Source organism: Festucalex cinctus, chromosome 12, assembly GCF_051991245.1.
Source record: "Festucalex cinctus isolate MCC-2025b chromosome 12, RoL_Fcin_1.0, whole genome shotgun sequence".
In the NCBI taxonomy this organism is placed as follows: Eukaryota; Metazoa; Chordata; class Actinopteri; order Syngnathiformes; family Syngnathidae; genus Festucalex; species Festucalex cinctus.
Genome location: NC_135422.1, coordinates 26034210 through 26054049, shown reverse-complemented (window position 1 = coordinate 26054049; position 19840 = coordinate 26034210). Strand labels below are relative to the sequence as shown.

Here is a 19840-nt window from a genome sequence, read left to right as displayed (position 1 = left end):
GTACCGAGCCGTCCGACACACCCCGAATTACAGGCCCGGTCGGAGGAACGACCCTGGCCCCGATGCAAATTAGCCACGCGGATGCAAATTAGCCACGTGCGCGCCGCCGAACGGAGCAAGTTTTTTCATCCAACCCATTCACGTATTGCCAGTTGAAACGTGAAGTGCTTTTATCAACAAGCACTTCAAGTAAAAAAAAAAAAAAAATCAAACAGGATTATTCAATAACAGCTCATTTTATTTAGATTGGCTTCTGGAGTCCCAAAGGGCCCTCAGATAACCACAGTTTTGATTGAAATGTTAGACAACAACGTTAACAAACATACAACACAACTGCTGCCAATGAGATAAAAACAAAGCGCTGGGTTTATTTCCATTGTTGTCCCTTGAGGGTGACCCCGGGTTTACACCGGTTGCGGTTGCGGTGCGGTTGCGGTGCGTCCGGCGACGCTAGCAATTAGATTCCATTCATTCGAATGGTGCAGTTTACACCGCTTGCGGGTGCGTTGCGTGTCGACTGCGTCTCAGCTGCGGCGCGCCGCAGCCCTTCCGCAAGGATAGACCTATTTCTATTTTTGCCGGACGCCGCAGCGGTAGGCCTCCGGCAAATGGCAAGGTAGCACAAAACACATCGAGCGGGACAGGAAGACCGACGCAGTTTCTAAATAAATTTCCGGTTACCTTTCAAGATAAAACACTCGCCAGCTCCTATTTCGCAAGCATGCTAGCAAAATGTGATGTGGGCGTAGACGGGCCTGGAGTTAACGTGCGAGGTGCTCATTCACGGTTTAGACACCAGCGAACATGGACGAGGAGAGGTTTATATTGGAGGTAGAAAGCCACAAAATAAAAAAAGTCCACCTCTCTTTCTGCTTCTCTGTTGAGCACAGACTTTCTGTGTGTTTGTCGTTGTTTTTAATGCCACATGACCGCGCGGTCACGCGAGACACGGCGGGAAGTGGTCGGCGACGGAGCTGCCGGACCGCAGCTGTGCGGAGCCGGTGTGGATTGGCCAAAAAATTGACCCGTCCGGAGCACGCAGTCAAGACGCACCGCACCGCACTGCAACCGCAACCGGTGTAAACCCGGGGTGAGAGTGTGTCCATGTGCCAGCATGTGCATGTCGTGCATATTGTCCAGAGGGGAAATGTGCGTGGGTGTGCACAAAGATGTGAGGGATCATACTCAAAAAGAACTCGCAAAAAATTGACATTGTGATAAATCAATCATTACAATATGCAGTTTGTTGCCCAGGGCTGACAGGATGAGCTTCAGTCTGCTGCTGTGGTCAACTCTGCAGGTGGCACATCATGGAATCAGGTGGAGTAGCTGGATGTGAAAAAAAAGTCAGGAGGTCAAGTTCTGCTTTTTTTTTTTTTTTTTTTATGTATAAATAAGAAGCCCATTGAGGGAAAATTTACCTGCAGATGACCAAAAAGCTGCCAGAACTGCTGGCTGGCTGTGTGATGACTTTAGGCGATGGGTATGGCCAGACCCAAGTCTGTGCTGACAGCCAAGTTAACTTGTGCAATTTTAGTTGCAGTAGGCAAGACAAAGCAAATGTCAAGCTTCAATCACGTGTCACTTCTGCACCCACCCCTCTTATTGCTTTGGTGTAATGACCTGCAGCTATTTATTTATTTATTTATTTTTACAAGTAACTGTTTTGCATTAAATAAACACTATAATGTATTTATTTAAAACTAATATAGTTATAACTAAATGCATTTGTTGTGTAAAGAATTTGCATTTTTGTGTAGACAAGGTTTTTGGGGCTCATAGTAAAAATATTAACAAAGTTTTATTATATTTCTATAACTATTTATATATTGTAATGTCTTGTAATGTCTGTTCATTGTTGTGCGTATTTGAGGGCGGGGCCAACGAAGTAGGATGTGACGTGAGAGAGACCGGAGGGGGGAGTTGAGGAAGTTGGGGCTCAGTTCGGGAGTCTGTGTGGGGAGTGTGTGAGCGTGAGTTGCGGCTAACAGTAACTCGTGTTGATTGCGTTTGTTACCGCTGTTGTTGTTGGATTAAAAGCGATCAGATTGGATCAGTGGCTGCGTGCATCATTCATCACACGTAGGGGCATTACATTGGTGTCAGAAGTTTTGGATTCGCCGTCGTTCTTCTGATTGAGTGAGAGGATGTTCGGCGACCCACTCGGCACTCGGCACTCGGCGGAAGATAAAGGAGGAAGCCGTGGAGTGCGTGATTGACATGCCCGCATCAAGTTGTACCGAGAACAGTCGCCATAAAGCTGTTACTTCGCGCCGAAGCGAGCGTGAACCCGCCAAAATCGGTCTGTGTGATGACGAGCCCGCCAAAATCGGACTACGGGACGACGTCCCGCGAGATGTCGCGGCGGGCTGGCTGGACGTAAACATTCATGGCGGCGCCCAGGAGCTCGCGTGGCCTGCCATCAAAGCACTCAAGTTCTCCGGGAAGGGGAGTTGGGAGGCATATAGGGCTCAATTTGAATTGGTGGCTGATGCAGCGGGATGGTCACAGAGGGCGAAAGCTGTGCAGTTGGCGCTATCGCTCACGGAGGACGCTACATCCTGTTTGCTGCTGCTGAACCGCGAGGAGAGACTTGATTATGACGGATTGGTGGGAGCATTACAAAGGCGGTTCGGAGAGTTTAACTTGCGTGACTCGCTGCGCTGTGAATTTAAGCAGCGTGAAAGACAGCCAGGTGAGCCGCTACGTTACCTCGCACATGAGATAGAGAGCCTGGGTCGGCGCGCATATGCTGGAATGCCCAACGCGGTCCAAAACGAACTGATACGGTACCAGTTTATTCAAGCTCTCAGACCGGATGAGCTGCGCATGCACGTGCAGCTCGCTCACCCACCAGCCCTGGGAGAGGCGCTTGATCTCGCCACGGAGAGGGAGATTGCAGCCAAGGGGGCGCTCCAGACATTGGCTTGCCCCGTTTCTGCGACGTCGGTGACGGAGAGAGAGGAGCGCAGACCTGCATGGGTGGATGAGCTAGTGTGTGCAATAAAGACCCGCCCAGCACAACAGGAGGAAGGGAGTGATCGAAAAATGCGCCCAGCTGTCTGCTGGGGATGTGGGCAACCAGGTCATCTGCTTCGCCGCTGCCCAAAGATGACGAAGCAGCAGGGAAACGAAAAAGGTTCCTTGTAGACCGGACTACGCGGACCCCTCCAGTTGTTTACCGGGAATCGCATCCTGCATGTGGAGAAGATGTGTGCAGGGACCCACACGTCCAGGCCGAGACTGTTGTAATGGTGGGCTGGACGGATGTGGGGGACCCCAGTCTTGTTCACTTGCAGATTGGGGACGTTTCCTGCACTGCCCCGGTGGACACTGGCTCCTCAGCCACGATTGTGAGGCCTGACGTTGTTCCAGTGGGAACCGTCTTGAGACCAACCCTCACAGAACTGAGGACCGTGACCGGTGAAACATCCCGGATGAGAGGAAGAGGGACATTTGTGTTTGTCCTTGGAGATCTGTCAACAACTCACTCAGCCTGGGTGGCTGACATTTGTGACTCTTGTATACTAGGTCGGGACTTTTTGAAAGCTGCAAATATTGTGGTGGACTTGGGAGCTGGGGTGCTCATCCTGCCGAGTGGTCAGCATGTGAAGCTGATTACAGCCTCTCAGCAGGGTGCTGAGGGGGTGACCATTAAAACCGCAAATCCAGAAGTGACGAGTCCGCCGGTGTGGGCGCCACACTCAACCCCACTACAACTGACGGTAGATTGGGTAGAGTTCGCTCGCCCTGAGATGGACAGACCACTGGGGGGGAGTGATGGCATCAAGCCCAACCGTGTCAGTTGCAGTAACCCCAGGCCGGCCAGCAGAGAGCCGGATGGGGGCGATTCGGTCCATCTGGAAGAAGAACTGTGATGGCCTGGATGTCGTACAGCAGGAACAGCTGTGGCAGGTGCTGTGGGACTTTGAAAGCATTTTTGCCCTCACTGAGAATGAAGTGGGTCTCACCCACCTGGTGGAGCATCACATTGACACTGGGAATGCGCGGCCAGTCAAGGTACGCCCCCGACGCCTACCTTTGGTCCAGCAGGAGGCCGCTGACCAGGAGGTCCATGCGATGCTAGAGGCAGGGATCATAGAGCCATCCAACAGTCCCTGGGCATCTGCCGTGGTCATAGTACCCAGAAAAAACAGCTCCAGGCCCCGGTTCTGTGTGGATTACAGGCCGCTCAATAAGGTGACCAAGAAGGACTGCTACCCGCTTCCGCGGATCGACGACACATTGGACCTGGTGTCCGGGTCTGCGTGGTTCTCCTCGCTTGACCTGCGCAGTGGTTACTGGCAGGTCCCCCTCACGGCTGAGTCGAGACCTAAGACGGCGTTCTGCATAGCCAGAGGACACTGGCAGTTTAAGGTCATGAGTTTTGGGCTGTGCAATGCACCAGGGACGTTTGAACGACTGATGGACACAGTGCTGGCCGGTATTCCAAGACAAAGTTGTTTGGTGTACTTGGACGACGTCCTTGTCCACGGTGGGTCTTTCCCGGCCGCGCTAGAGTCTCTGAAGCTGGTGCTGGGGAGAATTGCAGCGGCTGGACTGAAACTGCACCCAGAAAAGTGCCACTTCATGCAGCGGGAGGTGGAGTTCCTGGGCCACCGAGTGAATGGTGAAGGCATCAGCACACTGGAAGAGAAGATCAGCGCCATCAAAGACTGGCCAGTCCCGAGGGACCAGAGGGAGCTGAAGAGCTTCCTCGGGCTGGCCTCCTACTACAGGAGGTTCGTGAAGGGATTTTCTTGCATTGGAGCACCCCTGTTCCGCCTCCTTCAAGCTAACCAATCCTTCACGTGGACGCCAGCCTGTGAGGGGGCGTTCTCCAGTCTAAAGAGGGCCCTCATGGATGCTCCTGTTCTCACCCCGCCGGACCCAGCATTGTCTTTTGTGTTGGACACGGACGCTAGCAATGTCGGCATGGGGGCGGTGCTTTCGCAGGTGGGTCCGGAGGGTGAGCGAGTGGTGGCCTACTTTAGCCGTATTTTCAACAAGAGTGAACGGCGCTGAACCAGTCCGGAACCAGACTTTTGGACCCAAATCTGTGAAAATGTATTTAAAATGACCAAACAGACAAACTTGCAACTTATCCAATATAAGATACTTCATAGAACATATATTACACAATATATGATGAAAAAAATGGGACTCTCTGACTCCGACATTTGTCTCCAGTGCTCACAAAACACTGCCGATACTTATCTTCATGCTTTATGGTCATGTACTCCAGTGCTGCATTTCTGGACTAAAATCTTGGAAAAGCTCGCTGATATATTAAACTGTAGGCTTCCTTTTTCTCCAAGATTGTGTTTACTAGGTGACTTAACAATAACTGAGCTACCATGTAAACAATCCCAATCTATATTTATAGCCCTTACTATTGCTAAAAAAATAATCCTTGTCAATTGGAAAAATAAACAATCTCTAAATATCGACCACTGGTTAAACTTACTAATAAATTATATCTCAATGGAAAAAATCTCTGCCTTAAATAAAAATCAAGTATCAAGATTTAAACAAATATGGTCTATGTACATAGAATATTTTAATCTTAATTTGGCAACTTAATCCTGCCAAGATTCTGCCTGTTAACGAGAGCCACCACATCGTTACAACTTCTGTTTTCGCTGCTTCTGTATTTGGTATTTTGTATCTGATTGTTTTTATTTTTATATAGTCAGGAACCTAGTTGCTGCTAGTGGGCTCGAGCATACCACACTATACAACACTATACTCACTAACTCCTTAAGAGTTATTTCTAGTGGGCACTAAGCATCAACACTTACTGCGGTGTTACTGCATGCTAATTAGTCAATTTTCTTGACGCCGTCCCCCGTGGTCGGGCGGGGGTGGTTCTGCCGCCTCCCCCCCCCCGTTGTCTGCTCGGTAGCGGTTGCGTCTTGGCCGCTCCCTGGGCCCCCTGTGGGGTGCGGTGTTGGGGTGCTTTCCCTGGTGCCCGGGGCGGCGCCGTCCCGGCGCGGTCCGCTGCTCCGTGCCCGGCGGCGCGGTTCGGGGCGGGTGGGCCTCTGGTGTGCCCCGTGGCTCCCTCTCCCCTCCCCCTTCCTCCCCCCCGTCGCCTCTCCCTCCTCGCCTCCTCCCGCCCATCCTCCTCTGCCTCCCGGTCCCTTTTCCCTTGTCGCCCTCCCCCCCCTCCTGCCCTTTCGCCTTCTTGTCGTCTTCCCCCCGCTTCCCCCTCCCCCCTTCCCTGTCTGCCCCCCCCGCCCCCTCCCTCTCCCTGGGCCTGGGGCTCCCTCCCCGGCCCGGGCGTCGGGCTCCGGGGGCCGGGCGGGGGTTTGAGGCCTGCCCCACTCCGGTAGAACTCCTGGCGCCCCGGGCGGGCTCCGGTGGCCGGTGGGCTGTCCAGTAGCCCTGCTGCGCTGGCGGTCCGCCTATTGTGGTGCCAGATGGGTGGGGTGGGGGGCGGGTGGGGGTGGGGGGTGCTGGGGGACGGGCGTGCCACCTACACCCGCCGGGTTGGGTGAGGCCCCGCTGGTCGCTCCTCTTACTCACTTCACTAGTTTTGCACTATACACTTTGTAAATATACACATAGGGCACACAACACATTTCTTGGTGGGGTGGAGAAGGGTGTAAACACCGTCTTCACCCTTCAACTCCCCTCCAATTTTAATGCACTTCATGTCCAAGGGGAGGGGTGAGTTGGGGCGGGGAGCCATCAGAGGGGATGGACTGCAGTGCCTGGCAGCGCTGTGGTCCCCCCCATCTGTGTCCCTGCCCCACCACTTTGTCCCTCCTTTTTTTGGGGGGGGGGATGCGGGTGTGTCGGAGTAGGGGAAATTTTTTCCCTCTGCTCCGACTCACCTGCTCCCAATTTTAATGCACCACACGCACACACTTGTATATACACTGGGTGGGGCCACATTCACGGTGTAAGGGTAGAGCTCGCCAGTCGGCGAGCTGGCGGACTCAGTAACAGGGTTAGGTGTCACTAGTACTCTGGCGTGACGACCGGGGCCTCTCCCCACCGGGCTCGGTGTTCTGGTGTTCCGCCTTTTCCCCTGGTGCTTCCTCCTCTGCTTCCCCCCTCCCGCCGCTGTGCTACTCTCGCACGGCTGGAGGTGGGGTGGGCACGTTTTCCCTCTCTGCGCTGCTGCCCGGTGCCGGTTTCCGGGGGTGGGGGGGGGCTCGCGGGGGGCCGGGTTCGCGGGGGGGTTGGCGGTCGTCGGGGGGGGGGGCGGCTTGTTTGGGGGGGGTGGAGGTATGGGTGGGTGGGGGGTTGGGTGTTGGGGGTCGGGGTGTGTTCGGGGGTTTGGGGGCCGGGGGTGGTGGGGCCTGGGTCGTGGTGGGTGGCGGGTTTGGGTGGGGTGCGGGGGGGTCGTGGGGGGATGGGGGATGGGGGCTGGGGACCGGTGGGGCGCTGTGGGGGCCCGCTGGGCCTCGTTCTGCGGCCTTGGGCTCGGGGGTGTTCCGGGCGTCTGGGTCGGCTCACCGACCGGTGTCCGCTCGGGTGGCTTGGGGGTGGCCTTGGTGCTGCCGCGGCCTGGGGATTTCGGGGGGGGGGGGCGGTGCTCGCTTTGCTGGACCGCGGTTGACGGCTTCTTTCTTTGGTGGTGGTCCTTATGCATGCCAGATCCGTCGCACCAGCATCTACTGAAACTCAACAGAAGTAGCCTCTCCCTCCCACAGTCCCTTGAATCAGTGGGTGCTGGTGTCTGTGGATCTCACTTTGCTTTATCTATCCTTCCCTCCTTCCTCTCTTTAGTTTTTCCTCTGGTCACTTGAGATCTCAATTTATTGGAAGTTTGAGGTTTCTGGGGTTGGCATAAGACTCTGGTTTTGTCACCACGCAGGAGGGGTTTTGTTGGTGCTGGATTTCACTTTGATGGATTGGATGTACTGGCTTCCATGGATCTCACTCTGCCTTATCGATCCTTCCCTCCTTCCTCTCTTTAGTTTTTCCTCTGGTCTCTTGAGATCTCGCTAAATTTGCTGGAATTTAGAGGCTTCCGGGGTTGGCGTAAGACTTTGATTTTGTAATCATGGGGAAGGCAGGAAGTGTTTGGTCGGTGCTGGATTTCACTTTGATTTATCTTTCTTTTCTCTTTATTTTTTTCTGACCTTTTCTCTGGTCTCCTGACCATTTAAACCTCACGACTCTGGCAAGATTCTGAAGTACCTGGTTAAGGCGAAGGGTAATGGGATATTTATAAGGCTTTAGGTGAATTAATGAGTATAAATTTATACGTATTTGCACGCACACGCACGCACGCGCACGCACGCAAACGCACGCACGCAAACGCACACACGCAAACGCACGCACACACACACACACACAAAAAAAGAGCAATGATGATAAGACGTTGAATCGGTAAGACTACCGAATGAACAATTCTGAGCTCTAAAAAAATAAAAAAATAAAAAAATAAAATAAAAAAAATAAAAATAAAAAAAAGAGTGAACGGCGCTACTGCGTCACAGGCGTGAACTGCTGGCAGTTGTCTTGGCCACACGCCATTTCAAATATTACCTGCGTGGCGTGCCCTTCACCATCCGGACAGACCACGCTGCACTGCAGTGGTTGATGTCATTCAAAGAACCAGAAGGCCAAGTTGCACGGTGGCTGGAGGAGCTGCAGGCATTCCATTTCACTGTGGTGCATCGAGTTGGGGCTCAACACACCAATGCTGATGCTCTTTCTCGGCGTCCATGTGCATTGGATGGCTGCAGCTATTGTGACCGGCGGGATGCCAGAGAGTTGGAGCTGCGGGGAGAGGAGGCTGCGGGGGGACCTTCATGCTGCACTCTAGAAGCCGTGGATGTCTCCGAGTGGGCTGCCAAGCAGGAAGATGACCACGATCTCAAACAGGTGCGACAGTGGGTCCAGAGTGGCAGGAGGCCACCCTGGGAAGCCGTGATGGGACTTTCCGTTGGCACCATGGGCCTTTGGAGCAAGTTTGCTGTCTTACGCATAAAGGACGGCGTGTTGCAGCGTGCATGGAAAGAACCAGCCACCGGAGAAGAAAGATGGCAGGTGGTGGTGCCCGGAACTCTCAGAGAGGCGGTGTTGAGAGCATGTCACGGGGGCACTGGCTCGGGACACTTCGGCAGCGCAAAAACCCTCAGACGGCTACGCCAGGGGTTCTATTGGGGCCAACATAGACGTGATGTGGAGGATTTCTGTCGGCGGTGCGATGAGTGTGCAGCTTACAAGGGGCCCCAAGACCAGTCGCACGCACCACTTCAACAACTAGCGGTTGGTGCACCCATGGAAAGGGTTGCTGTGGACATTATGGGTCTTTTTCCTCTGACGGACAGAGGGAACCCGTATGTGCTCTGTGCGATGGACTACTTCATAAAGTGGCCAGAGGCATACGCACTGCCTGACTAGGAGGCGGAGACAGTAGCTGATGCGCTACTGGAAGGCATGTTCAGCAGGTTCGGGACTGCAGATATTCTCCACAGTGACCAGGGCCGGAATTTTTTGCAGCTCTTTGTGAACGTTTGGACATGCAGAAGACACGCACCACCCCCTTGCATCCTCAGAGTGATGGTTTGGTGGAACGATTCAACCGCACCATGCAGCAGCAGCTCGCTATCCTGACCTCCGAACACCAGCGTGATTGGGACCAGCACATCCCGCTGGTGCTAATGGCTTATCGGTCAGCCGTGCAGAGTTCCACCAGCTGCACACCTGCTCTGCTGATGCTGGGACGCGAGATCCGGACTCCAGCGGAGTTGGCGTTCGGGAAACCACCAGGCAGTGCAGAGGACCAGCTGGAGTACGCCCGGAAACTGCAGGATCGGATGGAGGCAGCACATGCATTCGCCCGTGACCAGCTGGAAAAGGCCGGCGTGCGACAAAAGAGGAACTATGATGTGCGGAGTAAAGGGCGGAACTTTCAGATCGGTGAGCTGGTTTGGGTGTACACACCCAAAAGAAAGAAGGGGCGCTGCCCCAAGTTTGACAGTCATTGGGACGGACCCTGTAGGGTTCTCGAGCAGGTGGGGGAGGTGGTGTATCGGGTGGCAGTTCCCCCTAGGGGCAGGCGGGTTGCCCTGCATCGGGACAGGCTGGCTCCGTACCGGGGCATTGGTGTTCCTGCTTTTGAGGCGGGCCCCGCTTCGCCCAACGTTTCGGGACAGGCTAGAGATCCACGTTCCACAGTCGTCCCCGAGAATGTTCAGCCGTCTGGAGATGGGCCCGGTTCAGGCCAGGACCCCGGAGACGGAGGCGAAGACCGCGGCGATTGGAAAAATTTTTTGTTTACCCCTCGGGACGAGGGGCTTCATAAAGGGGAAGGCAGTGTAATGTCTTGTAATGTCTGTTCATTGTTGTGCGTATTTGAGGGCGGGGCCAACGAAGTAGGATGTGACGTGAGAGAGACCGGAGGGGGGAGTTGAGGAAGTTGGGGCTCAGTTCGGGAGTCTGTGTGGGGAGTGTGTGAGCGTGAGTTGCGGCTAACAGTAACTCGTGTTGATTGCGTTTGTTACCGCTGTTGTTGTTGGATTAAAAGCGATCAGATTGGATCAGTGGCTGCGTGCATCATTCATCACACGTAGGGGCATTACAATATATTAAAACTGCTGTAAAAACTACCTGCAATTAATGTCAAAATAAAGTTACAGTATAATAACCTGGCCAGGACATGTGAATAACTTGTCAAAACAAATGTATGAATGGATGACACCACACAAAGCCAACATTTCACATCTATTTATTGAAAAAATTCAATAATATAGAATAACTGTACAGAATGGTTCATTTATTCGTGCCTAGCAGGGCATTATCTTTTTCCCGCTGTAAAGCCAGCCAGAGGTCAGCAGGTTTCCCCTCAAACAATGTGCAGAAGCGCACCAGCTGCTTTTTGGAGGACCCGGGTACTCTGCTCATGAAACATGTGTGGCCGTAAGCCGCCTGTAGTGGGTAGCCACACTTTGTGCAGGCGTGGACCTTTCGGCAGGCGTTCTCAGGGACACCTTGGGCTTGGGCTTCTGGCCCCTCTGCCGGTGGTGCCTCTTCTTCACCCTGGCCTGCCCGTCCGGCACGCTTCTGCCTCGGTTGGCTGCTCCATGTGAAGCCCTGGTTGGCCGCGAGGATTTGCTGGTCCCAGGTGGCCCGCATCCTCCTCCTGTACACGGTGCACCTGGTAGGCGCACTGCTCTCTACTTGTGCGCCGACACCACTTGGCGCAGGACCCTCTTCTTTCGGTGCAGGTTCCTCTTTGTCTGCCTCGGACTCGGACCTCTCGGACCTCTTCCTCCTCCTGTGCAGTTTCATGTAGGCGCCGCAAATGTGGCACCTACCATGACAAACGCGGCACTGGCTCCGGGGCCCTCTCCGCTTGGCCTGGTCATAGGCTGCGGTCCGAGCGGCGGAGGATTGTTTGTATGGGGCGGCAGAAGAAGCAGCAGCGGAGGCGGATGGCCCAGGTTGGGGAGATACTGCCTCGTAGGATGTCGACTCAGTCAACGGACCAGTGACATCTGCAAAAACATTAAACAAAGTTAGGTCTGCACAAATATAAAGCAAAGTTTCCAAAATGACACGCACTATCAAGTGTTCTTTTCGTACATACCTAGTTCCTCAGATGAAGCCATCTCTGGAGAAAATGCGGTTGGAAAATGCGGTTGTTGCTGGCTGCTGGTCAGTCAAATGAAGGCTGTCTTGAAGACAGCTGCTATTTATGTGCTCCAAAAGGACACACCTACCTGCTTCACTGGGGTGAGGATCGGGGTGCTGGAAGGAGGCTCCTCAGGTGAGAGGTGGTGGTGGTGGTGGTGGGGGCCCTCTTTGGTGGGAGGGGGGCACCTTCGGCAGACACAGCCGTCATTCTTTGAAGTCGAGCAGGCTTCGGGATGGGCTGAGTGGGTGGCTGGGGCTGACTCTGCAGGGGAGAGGGGGGGGTACCACATCAATCACATGACAAGTCAAGTACTTGTTGTGAGTCAGAACAAAGCAAGAGGACTCAAAGTGTCACCTTGATGGCAGGAAGCAAGTGTACTTACATACTGTACAAAGTGTACTTGAACCAAAGCGGCACCTTGGGTGCTTCACTGATCGATCTTCCAAAGATAACTTTGATATCTTGTTGCCTTTTTTTTGTTTTGTTTTTTGTTTTTTTTTAACTGATCTAAAAGACTTTTGTCTTTTCTGTAGGCACCTTTGAGCCAAGGCACATAGTGTATGTTTGAAAAATGTCACGCCACACCACAGAACAAAAATATCACAAGCATTCACAGGTAAATGATGTACCTTCTGCCATCTAATAGAAAAGTTTCCTTTTCCCTCAAGTTAAATGCACTCACATTGACAAGACGCAGAGGCTCTGTCAGTGCTCAACAAAAGAAGGGACAGGAACATACACACACACACACATGCACTACAAGGTTACCTTTCTGGTGGTATCCTGGCTCCTCTTCTCATCCAGCCAGTCATCCACCGACCGTCCCGCTGCCTGGGAGCAGAAGTGCTCATTCCTGTACCGGCTGTGGCCAAACTCCTTCGTTTTAGGGTTGCCACAACTTTTGCACAGGAAATGAGCTACTTTGCGCTGCTGAACCCGCGGTGTCACATTCACCAATCTCTTCTGAGTGGATGACGGAGCAGGGGCTGTGGTGGTGGAGGTGGCAGTTGACGCAGCAGTGGTGGAGGCTGCTGTGGCGCTGACGGAAGCAGCAGCGGAGACACAAGTAGCGGCAGACTTCATCCGTGCCGCGTACAAGTCAGGCAAGACGGGCCCCCTCAGCGTTTTCGCCATGCCCGACGTGTCCTCCGGGTGTTCGAAGAGTCGGCCCTCTCTGGATGGCCCCGGCTGGTCCAGTAAGGGCCTGGCAGCTGGGAGCGCGTCCGCTGCGCTCATGTCTCCGCTGGGGGCCGGAAGCGACTCACACACGCCCGTCACGTACAGGTCCTTGCTCCTGTTGTGGTGCCTGCACAGAAACACATTTGCAAATTTGTTGAAAGGCTTGTCCTGGTCGCGATGACGCAGGCAAGCAAGCAAGCGAGTGAGTCTTACGCACCATTGGGTAAGGGTCCGGTGATTGACCGCCACCAGCTGGATTGGAGCCGCGGTCACGAGGGGTCTGGACCTGCACAGGTCTCGGATGTGACTGTAGTCACGTAGGACCAGACCCCAGCGGCTCATGCGGACGCCGCACAGGCTTTTATTTTGGCTGTGCACGTTGCACAGCCTGATGAAAACAGCCTCCACGAGCCTGCTGGCACTTGGGGAGTGCGCGGCCTCCGTCCCTTTCCCGATGAAGAGGCTACGCAGAGAACACGCCACGTTAGAGGACCAAAACACTTGACAAAAATTGCCATCAGGCTGTGACATTTTATGCGTACCGTTTAGCAGTCTCCTCGCTGCCCAAGTGTGTCCCCCGGCTCGCCCTGGACTTAAAGCGGCCCTGGACCAGGGGCTGCTTTCTCGGCGGAAGAGGCGCAGGGGGAGCCTTGTCGTGCTCGTGGAGCTGCTGCCACAGGGCTTTTATCTTGGCTACCTGTCCCTGGGTGACGTAGCCTTTGTTGCGCAGCTCCACGAGCGCGTAGGCCAGACGGACGACAAACTGGTACCCCCCTTTGCCGTCAGGCCCTTCGACGTCCTCCTCCTCCTGTGTTGAAAGGACAACTTGACATGTGGCACGTATGCATGCAAAAGAAAAAGAAGAGCGACCGGCCGGCCGACACAAAGACAGAAGAGAAACTTACCACTGCCGGCTGCCCCGGCTGGACTTGTTGCTGGCCCTGGGAGTCCACCGACATGGCCAGCAAGCGGAGATACTCCAGCTCCTGCTCCTCTTCCTCCTCCTCCTCCTCCTCCTCCTCAGCTGACTGGTAGCCTTCCTCCACCTGGTCCTGCCAGTCGGCTGAGTCCTCCTCATCTGCTGCAAGGCTGGCCTTGAGCAGGGTAGCGCCAGTCTGCGCCCGGAGGTATTCCACCCCAATTAGCTCTCCTGCATGCAAGTCAGAGTCAGAACTTAAGATGTCAGACAGTGGACGGGAGTAACCCGCTAAATCGTCCATCATCATTACCGGTGTACGTCCCTGGTGGAGTGTAGGTGTGCAACGGGGAGGTGATGTTATGTGCTTGCAGCACCTGCTGAAACCCATCCACCACCCGCGAGTTGTAGCAGCGATCCACGTCCCGTCTACCGCCCACTACGGCAGCCCTGGCCCGGTCCTCATTCCACCTTGTCAAGCCCTCCATCAGGTAAACCTGGAAATGAAGGGCATTGGCAGACGTGCCTGCAGAAAGTGGCAAATGCGGGGGAGGGAACATAAGTTAACAGCTTTGACGCAAACACGCATCCAAAGTACACATTTCACTGAACTTACTGGGGATGAAGCGGCACTGGTGGAGGTGGAATGATTCCAGGGAGGTGGACCCCCGTGCACACCGGAACACAGGCAGCTTGACCCCACCTACTGTGACCTCCCCAGTTTGGGTGTAGAGGGTCACACCCGGCGGGTCCAGGATGCAGGCAAGGTGGCGACGCTGTGTGGTCCAAATGTTGGTCATGAGGCCGTGGTCCAGGAGAAGATTGCCCAGCGTGTCCTTGACCTCCCAAAAGTGGTCAAGGACTTCCTGGATCAGCCGCGCAATCTCCTCCTCACTCCTGGTGCGGCGGCGACAGTGGCGCTCCAGTTCACGTGACTTCAGTGAAATGAAGGCACCCTCCCCCGCCTGCCCCTGCTTGGCCCGCCTCAGCCTCTCGACATCCCCCGCGTCCCACTCGAAGATGGCTAAGGCGAGACGGGACATGAAGGGTCCGTACAAAACGTGGGCATCTGTACGGACCCCCCTGGCGAAGCGGCGCATTAGGTGCCATATGTCCAGCCGCACCACCAACTGGTCCCACTCACCGAAGGCGCTGGCGACCTATTAACATGAGCAGACTTTAGTGCACGGTCACAACAGAAAAAACAAAACAAAAAACAAAACAAAACATTTACCTTGCTCTGGCCAGTCAGTGCGCAACAGTCTCTGTCAACATACAGCACCTTGGGAGGTGGCTGTCCGGCTTCTCGGTACCGCCGCACCAGTCCATCGATCATGGAGGACAGCCCCTCCCCCTCCATGGCCGTGAGAACGGACATGAGCACCTGCCCGTGCTCGTTTCCCACATTGGTCACCCAGGCAGCCGTCCCTGCGGCCTTCCCTGTCAGCTTTTTCGTCATCTGCAGGTGAAAACGCACACACAACACACCGTCAATCATCACTGTGGACACGTGTGTGCCGTTAGAGAAGTACGCACCTTCTTGGTTGAGTCCATCTTCAAAATGCTCCCGAAGATGGACGTAAGCCGGGCCTTGTTGTCCTGAAGGCAGGGGAGGACGTCTCGGACGTACACCGCCTGGAACCAGGCCACGTGAGGAATTGGCCGCATTGGTGGTGGGAGTGCTGCTGTTAGACCGTGCTGCGTGAGGATGGACAGGTAAACTGTAGCCCTGGACATCCACTCCGAATAATGTGCGTCCTTCACGATAGTACGCAGCAGGGTGGCACTGTTTCCCAACAAGCGTGGCTTCATGTGTTCAACGATGCCCTTGTCACACGCCAGCCTAGAGGGAAGATGAGAGAGAGGCGGAGATAATCATGCTGTTTTAAAAAAAAATAAAATAAAAATCATCAAGTGGCAAGAAGCTGAATGGCTGACTTTTTACTTGTAGGTCAGGACTGCCGGGAATTGCACCCGCTGGGAGATGTACATTTGGCCAATTATTCTTTCTTCCCAAGCGGGGAACTTTTTCTGGCAGCCACTGCAGTCCAGGACCTCTGTGCCCATGTAATACCAATCCTTGGCATCGAGCACCCGCCGCACGGTCTTGTAGAGGCCGCCACCAGTTAGCCGGCGTTGGCAGTTCGGGCATGCGATCTTCAGCCCCCACATCTTGTAAGGCACCCACAGGAAGAACCTCGAATGAAAGAACTGCCTGTGGGATGCGGGGGGCTGTGTGAAGTACACCGGCAAGCTGGGGGGCTCCCACCAGAGCTTCAGCCGAGCTCTGAGGACCGGTTTGCCGCTCGGTCCGCTTTCAAAGAGAGCACGGCCAACCCATTCATGCTCACTCTCCGGAAGGGTCGTGAGCCAGCCCATGGGGAGGACTGTGCGTGGTGGCAGCAGAGGTGGTGGTGGTGGTGGCTGCTGCTGTGGCAATGTGCTGCCACGCAGCCACACCAAGATGGGTGGATCGTGACTCGTGGAAGCGGCGGTGCTGGTGGGAGCGGCGGTGCTGGGGGGAGCGGCGGTGCTGGCTGATGGTGTCTTGGCTGTGGACACTGGCAAGAAAAATTAAAATAAACTCACTGCTCACTTTAATTTCTTTGTCACTCAGTTTTTTTTCCATGAACAAAATCACTCACACTGGGACTCCACCTCCATGGCAGCTTGGAGGAGCATGTCGTCAGTCGGCTCTGACGGCTCACTTGTACCTGTGAAGACATGCAAATTTGCAAATGTGCAAATGAGCACCTGGCAACAATCTGGGATCACTCAGCCGTCAAGTGGAGGGTCATTTACCTGCAGTTGGACGTGATAAGTTATACGTGGCCTCATGGTCACGTCCAACGATGTAGGTATGAAGCCGCCGAACCAAAGAGCCTGGCTGACCCGGACGTCCCCGTATTAAGGCCACATACCTACACACCAACAAAATTTGAACAAGTTTACCAATGAGATGTTTTCACCTGCCCATACTCAACAAACACAACTTACTAACGATGTCGCTCATCACGAGACTCGTACAGGGAACGATAAGTCTCTCCAGCGTATTCCCCGAACCCGAGCTGTTCCTCGTCGATTTCTCTGACCACCGGCACCCCCATGGCTGCCAACCGGTTCCGGATGGCCAGAGACATCTCTGGGAACAGGTGGGCATACGCTGCCAAGGCGTCCTTGTTCGCAGCCAAGGGTGACTGCGACATGTCCCCGCTGTCCCGCTCCCGCTGGTGAGAGGCCAAGACCATGCAGGCATAGCCTACATCGTGGCTGAGGAGCCACTTAAAGGTTTGACCCCGGTACTGGCCAAACTGGAGCTGACTCTCACTCAGCACCAGTTGCCAGCACTCGGGGTCACCTCCGGCGTGTGCCACGCGTGCCACTGCCTCCTCCTCGACCTGCTTGGCCGACTTGCAGGTTTTCACCGGAGTTTTGGCTCTACAACAATAAATGAGATGTATTAGCCTAATTCACAATTACACTATTGAAATGACAAACACTGTAATGTGACATTATACAACAGGAAATGTAAAACGAATGATTTTGTAGTTCAATATCTTTTGCATACATTGTAATACAATAATACAATTGTCCTACAGTACCTGCTCGCTTTGGCCAAGTTTGTTGCTTCAGCCGTGCATTGAAGACGTAAGTCTGTCAATGCAGGCGGCAGGAAGACAAAGGTGCGTCTGAAATCCATTGTCTGGGTACGCACACAAAAACAAGTTACACACGCAAAATAAAAGATAAAATAAGCATTCATTAACACGTACTTAATAACGTACACACAAATAAACCTCAAACATGTCCCCATAAAAACAATTTACATACACGTATCGAAAAAATATGCATTTAGGAATACATATACTAAAAGTTATACGTGTGTGTGTGATACTATTAGGCTGTACATGGCATACATTCGCGACCTATTACAAGTTATGTAATAACTTACAGATACACGGACACACATGGTGACAGAATATTTGCACGCATACGTATCGTGAAAAAATGCACATTTATGAATAAACTGAGTAAAACTTTTACGTGTGTGATACGAGTAGGCTACACATGTATTCGCGATCGATCAATTACAAGTATGTACTAGCTTACGGACACACACGAACATGGCTATAGAAAATATTACACACACATAAGGATCGGGAAAATGTGCACTTATGGAGTTATGAAGAAATAGCAATTAGCTCTCTTCATTGCGTATGTCCGTTTTATGCGAGCAATATATCGCACCTCGCTAGCTACCTACGAGACAACCGAGCAAATATGTCTAGAAAGTGAAGTAGTTACTTACCAAAAGAGTGAAGTTGTATCTTAATCCACACAAACAAGACGCTGGCGAAATTGTTTTGCAAAATTGTGAAGTGAACGTTTGGAAAAGGAGCCAATTTTCTAAAATTAAGCTTCCACCAATGCGAGTTGCTCGTCACTCTGTGTACCTCAGCAATTGGTCCATCCCTAACTTTGGCAAAGTTTGGGCTAACCCCGGGTTTTCACCGGATGCGGTTGCGGTGCGGTTGCGGTGCGGTCCGGCGACGCAAGCAATTAGATTCCATTCATTCGAATGGTGCAGTTTACACCGCTTGCGGGTGCGTTGCGTGTCGACTGCGGAAGGCCTGCGGCGTGCCGCAGGCCTTCCGCAAGGATAGACCTATTTTCTATTTTTGCCGGACGCCGCAGCGGTAGGCCTCCGGCAAATGGCAAGCTAGCACAAAACACATCGAGCGGGACAGGAAGACCGAGGCAGTTTCAAAATAAATTTCCGTTTACCTTTCAGAATAAAACACTTGCCAGCTCCTATTTCGCAAGTTTTTCAGCAAAACGTGACGTGGGCGTCGCCGGGCCATGTGCTCATTCACGGTTTAGACACCAGCGAACATGGACGAGGAGAGGTTTATATTGGAGGTGGAAAACCACAAAATAATATATGACACGGCACATCCTTTTTATAAGAACTGTAATGTATTGTGAGTTTGATGTTCGCGATTGCTTGTTGTGCCCGTCTCGCTTGCCGTACTGAGCGGCAGCCGGACGGGGAAGACAGAAATAAAGAGTGGACCCGCACTGACCCGACTCTCGTTATTAATATACTTTACAAGGACAACCAAAAAAAGGATGCTGCATGGAATCTCATAGCAGAAGAAGAAGAAAAGGTTAAATCAAAAGAAGTCCACCTCTCTTTCTGCTTCTCTGTTGAGCACAGACATTCTGTATGTTTGTCGTTGTGAAATGCCACATGATCGCGCGCGCGCGGTCCCGCGAGAAACGTTGGGAAGTGGGCGGCGACGGAGCTGCCGGACCGCAGCTGTGCGGAGCCGGTGTGGATTGACAAAAAAATTGACCCGTCCGGAGCACGCAGTCAAGACGCACCGCACCGCAACCGCACCGCAACCGCATCCGGTGAAAACCCGGGGTAAGGCAATCGGAGGGGGTCGTCTCTCTGTGTACCTCAGCGATTGGTCAATCCCTAACTTTAGGAAAAGTTAGGGCTAAGCCAATCGGAGAGGGTCGTCTCTCTGTGTACCTCAGCGATTGGTCAATCCCTAACTTTAGGAAAAGTTAGGGCTAAGCCAATCGGAGAAGGAGGCTCTTACCCGAAGATTTTCTGGCGTGAGGGGCCCGGCGCAAAATTTGATATTATGTAATTGTCATAACAATGCGACTCTATAGCGCCCCCTAGCGTAGAAAAATAAAACCCAATCCCGGCCCGTTTGACCTAGAGCTACGAAAATTGCCAGGCACGTGTAGCACCCCGAGACGTACAAAAAAGTCAGTGGTAGCCATTTCCTAAAATGTACAGGAAGTGAGCTATGAATTTTTGAATGGCACATTCACTGTGGTCATACTTTTTCCCCCTTTGCAAATATTTTTCAGCCAGTTGACTTCAAACTTGCCATGTATCATCTCAAGACCCAAGACAACAACTGGGCAAAAAATCTTGACTTTTTGAAATACTATATGACGGGGGCGGGGCATCAAATATTGCCTTTAAAATTTCATTTGTCCAGAAAGACAAAATGCTGAATAACTCCCATGTACAAGCTCCAAAAAATCTCAAACTTCTCATGCAACTTAATAGTCACGGCCTGAAAACATCTATATGATAAAATTCTGTTATATATATATATATA

At 53.1% G+C, this 19840-nt stretch overlaps 1 protein-coding gene across 3 annotated transcripts; it reads right to left on the bottom strand.

Annotated features, from left to right (window-relative positions):
• Positions 1 to 350: 350 nt before the first annotated feature.
• On the bottom strand, positions 351 to 18156 carry LOC144032178 (uncharacterized). 3 transcript variants are annotated; one of them, XR_013287710.1, is made up of 16 exons: positions 17297 to 18156; positions 16692 to 17132; positions 16497 to 16615; positions 16340 to 16408; positions 15633 to 16255; positions 15231 to 15537; positions 14929 to 15153; positions 14311 to 14854; positions 14008 to 14220; positions 13684 to 13928; positions 13321 to 13586; positions 12996 to 13241; positions 12368 to 12905; positions 11685 to 11860; positions 11552 to 11616; positions 10743 to 11459 (listed from the first exon to the last, which is right to left on the bottom strand). XR_013287710.1 is itself a non-coding variant. In XM_077539884.1 (15 exons), exons 6-14 carry the CDS (start codon positions 15504 to 15506, stop codon positions 11690 to 11692), a joined length of 2724 nt encoding a protein of 907 aa, XP_077396010.1. In that variant the 5' UTR covers positions 15507 to 15537; positions 15633 to 16255; positions 16340 to 16408; positions 16497 to 16615; positions 16692 to 17132; positions 17297 to 18156; the 3' UTR covers positions 351 to 1329; positions 11685 to 11689. The 3 variants fall into 3 exon arrangements, 2 of the variants coding, with proteins under 2 accessions (XP_077396010.1, XP_077396008.1); XM_077539884.1 differs by lacking the exons at positions 10743 to 11459; positions 11552 to 11616 and adding an exon at positions 351 to 1329; XM_077539882.1 differs by having other exon boundaries at positions 10743 to 11860.
• Between the last annotated feature and the right edge of the window lie 1684 nt (positions 18157 to 19840).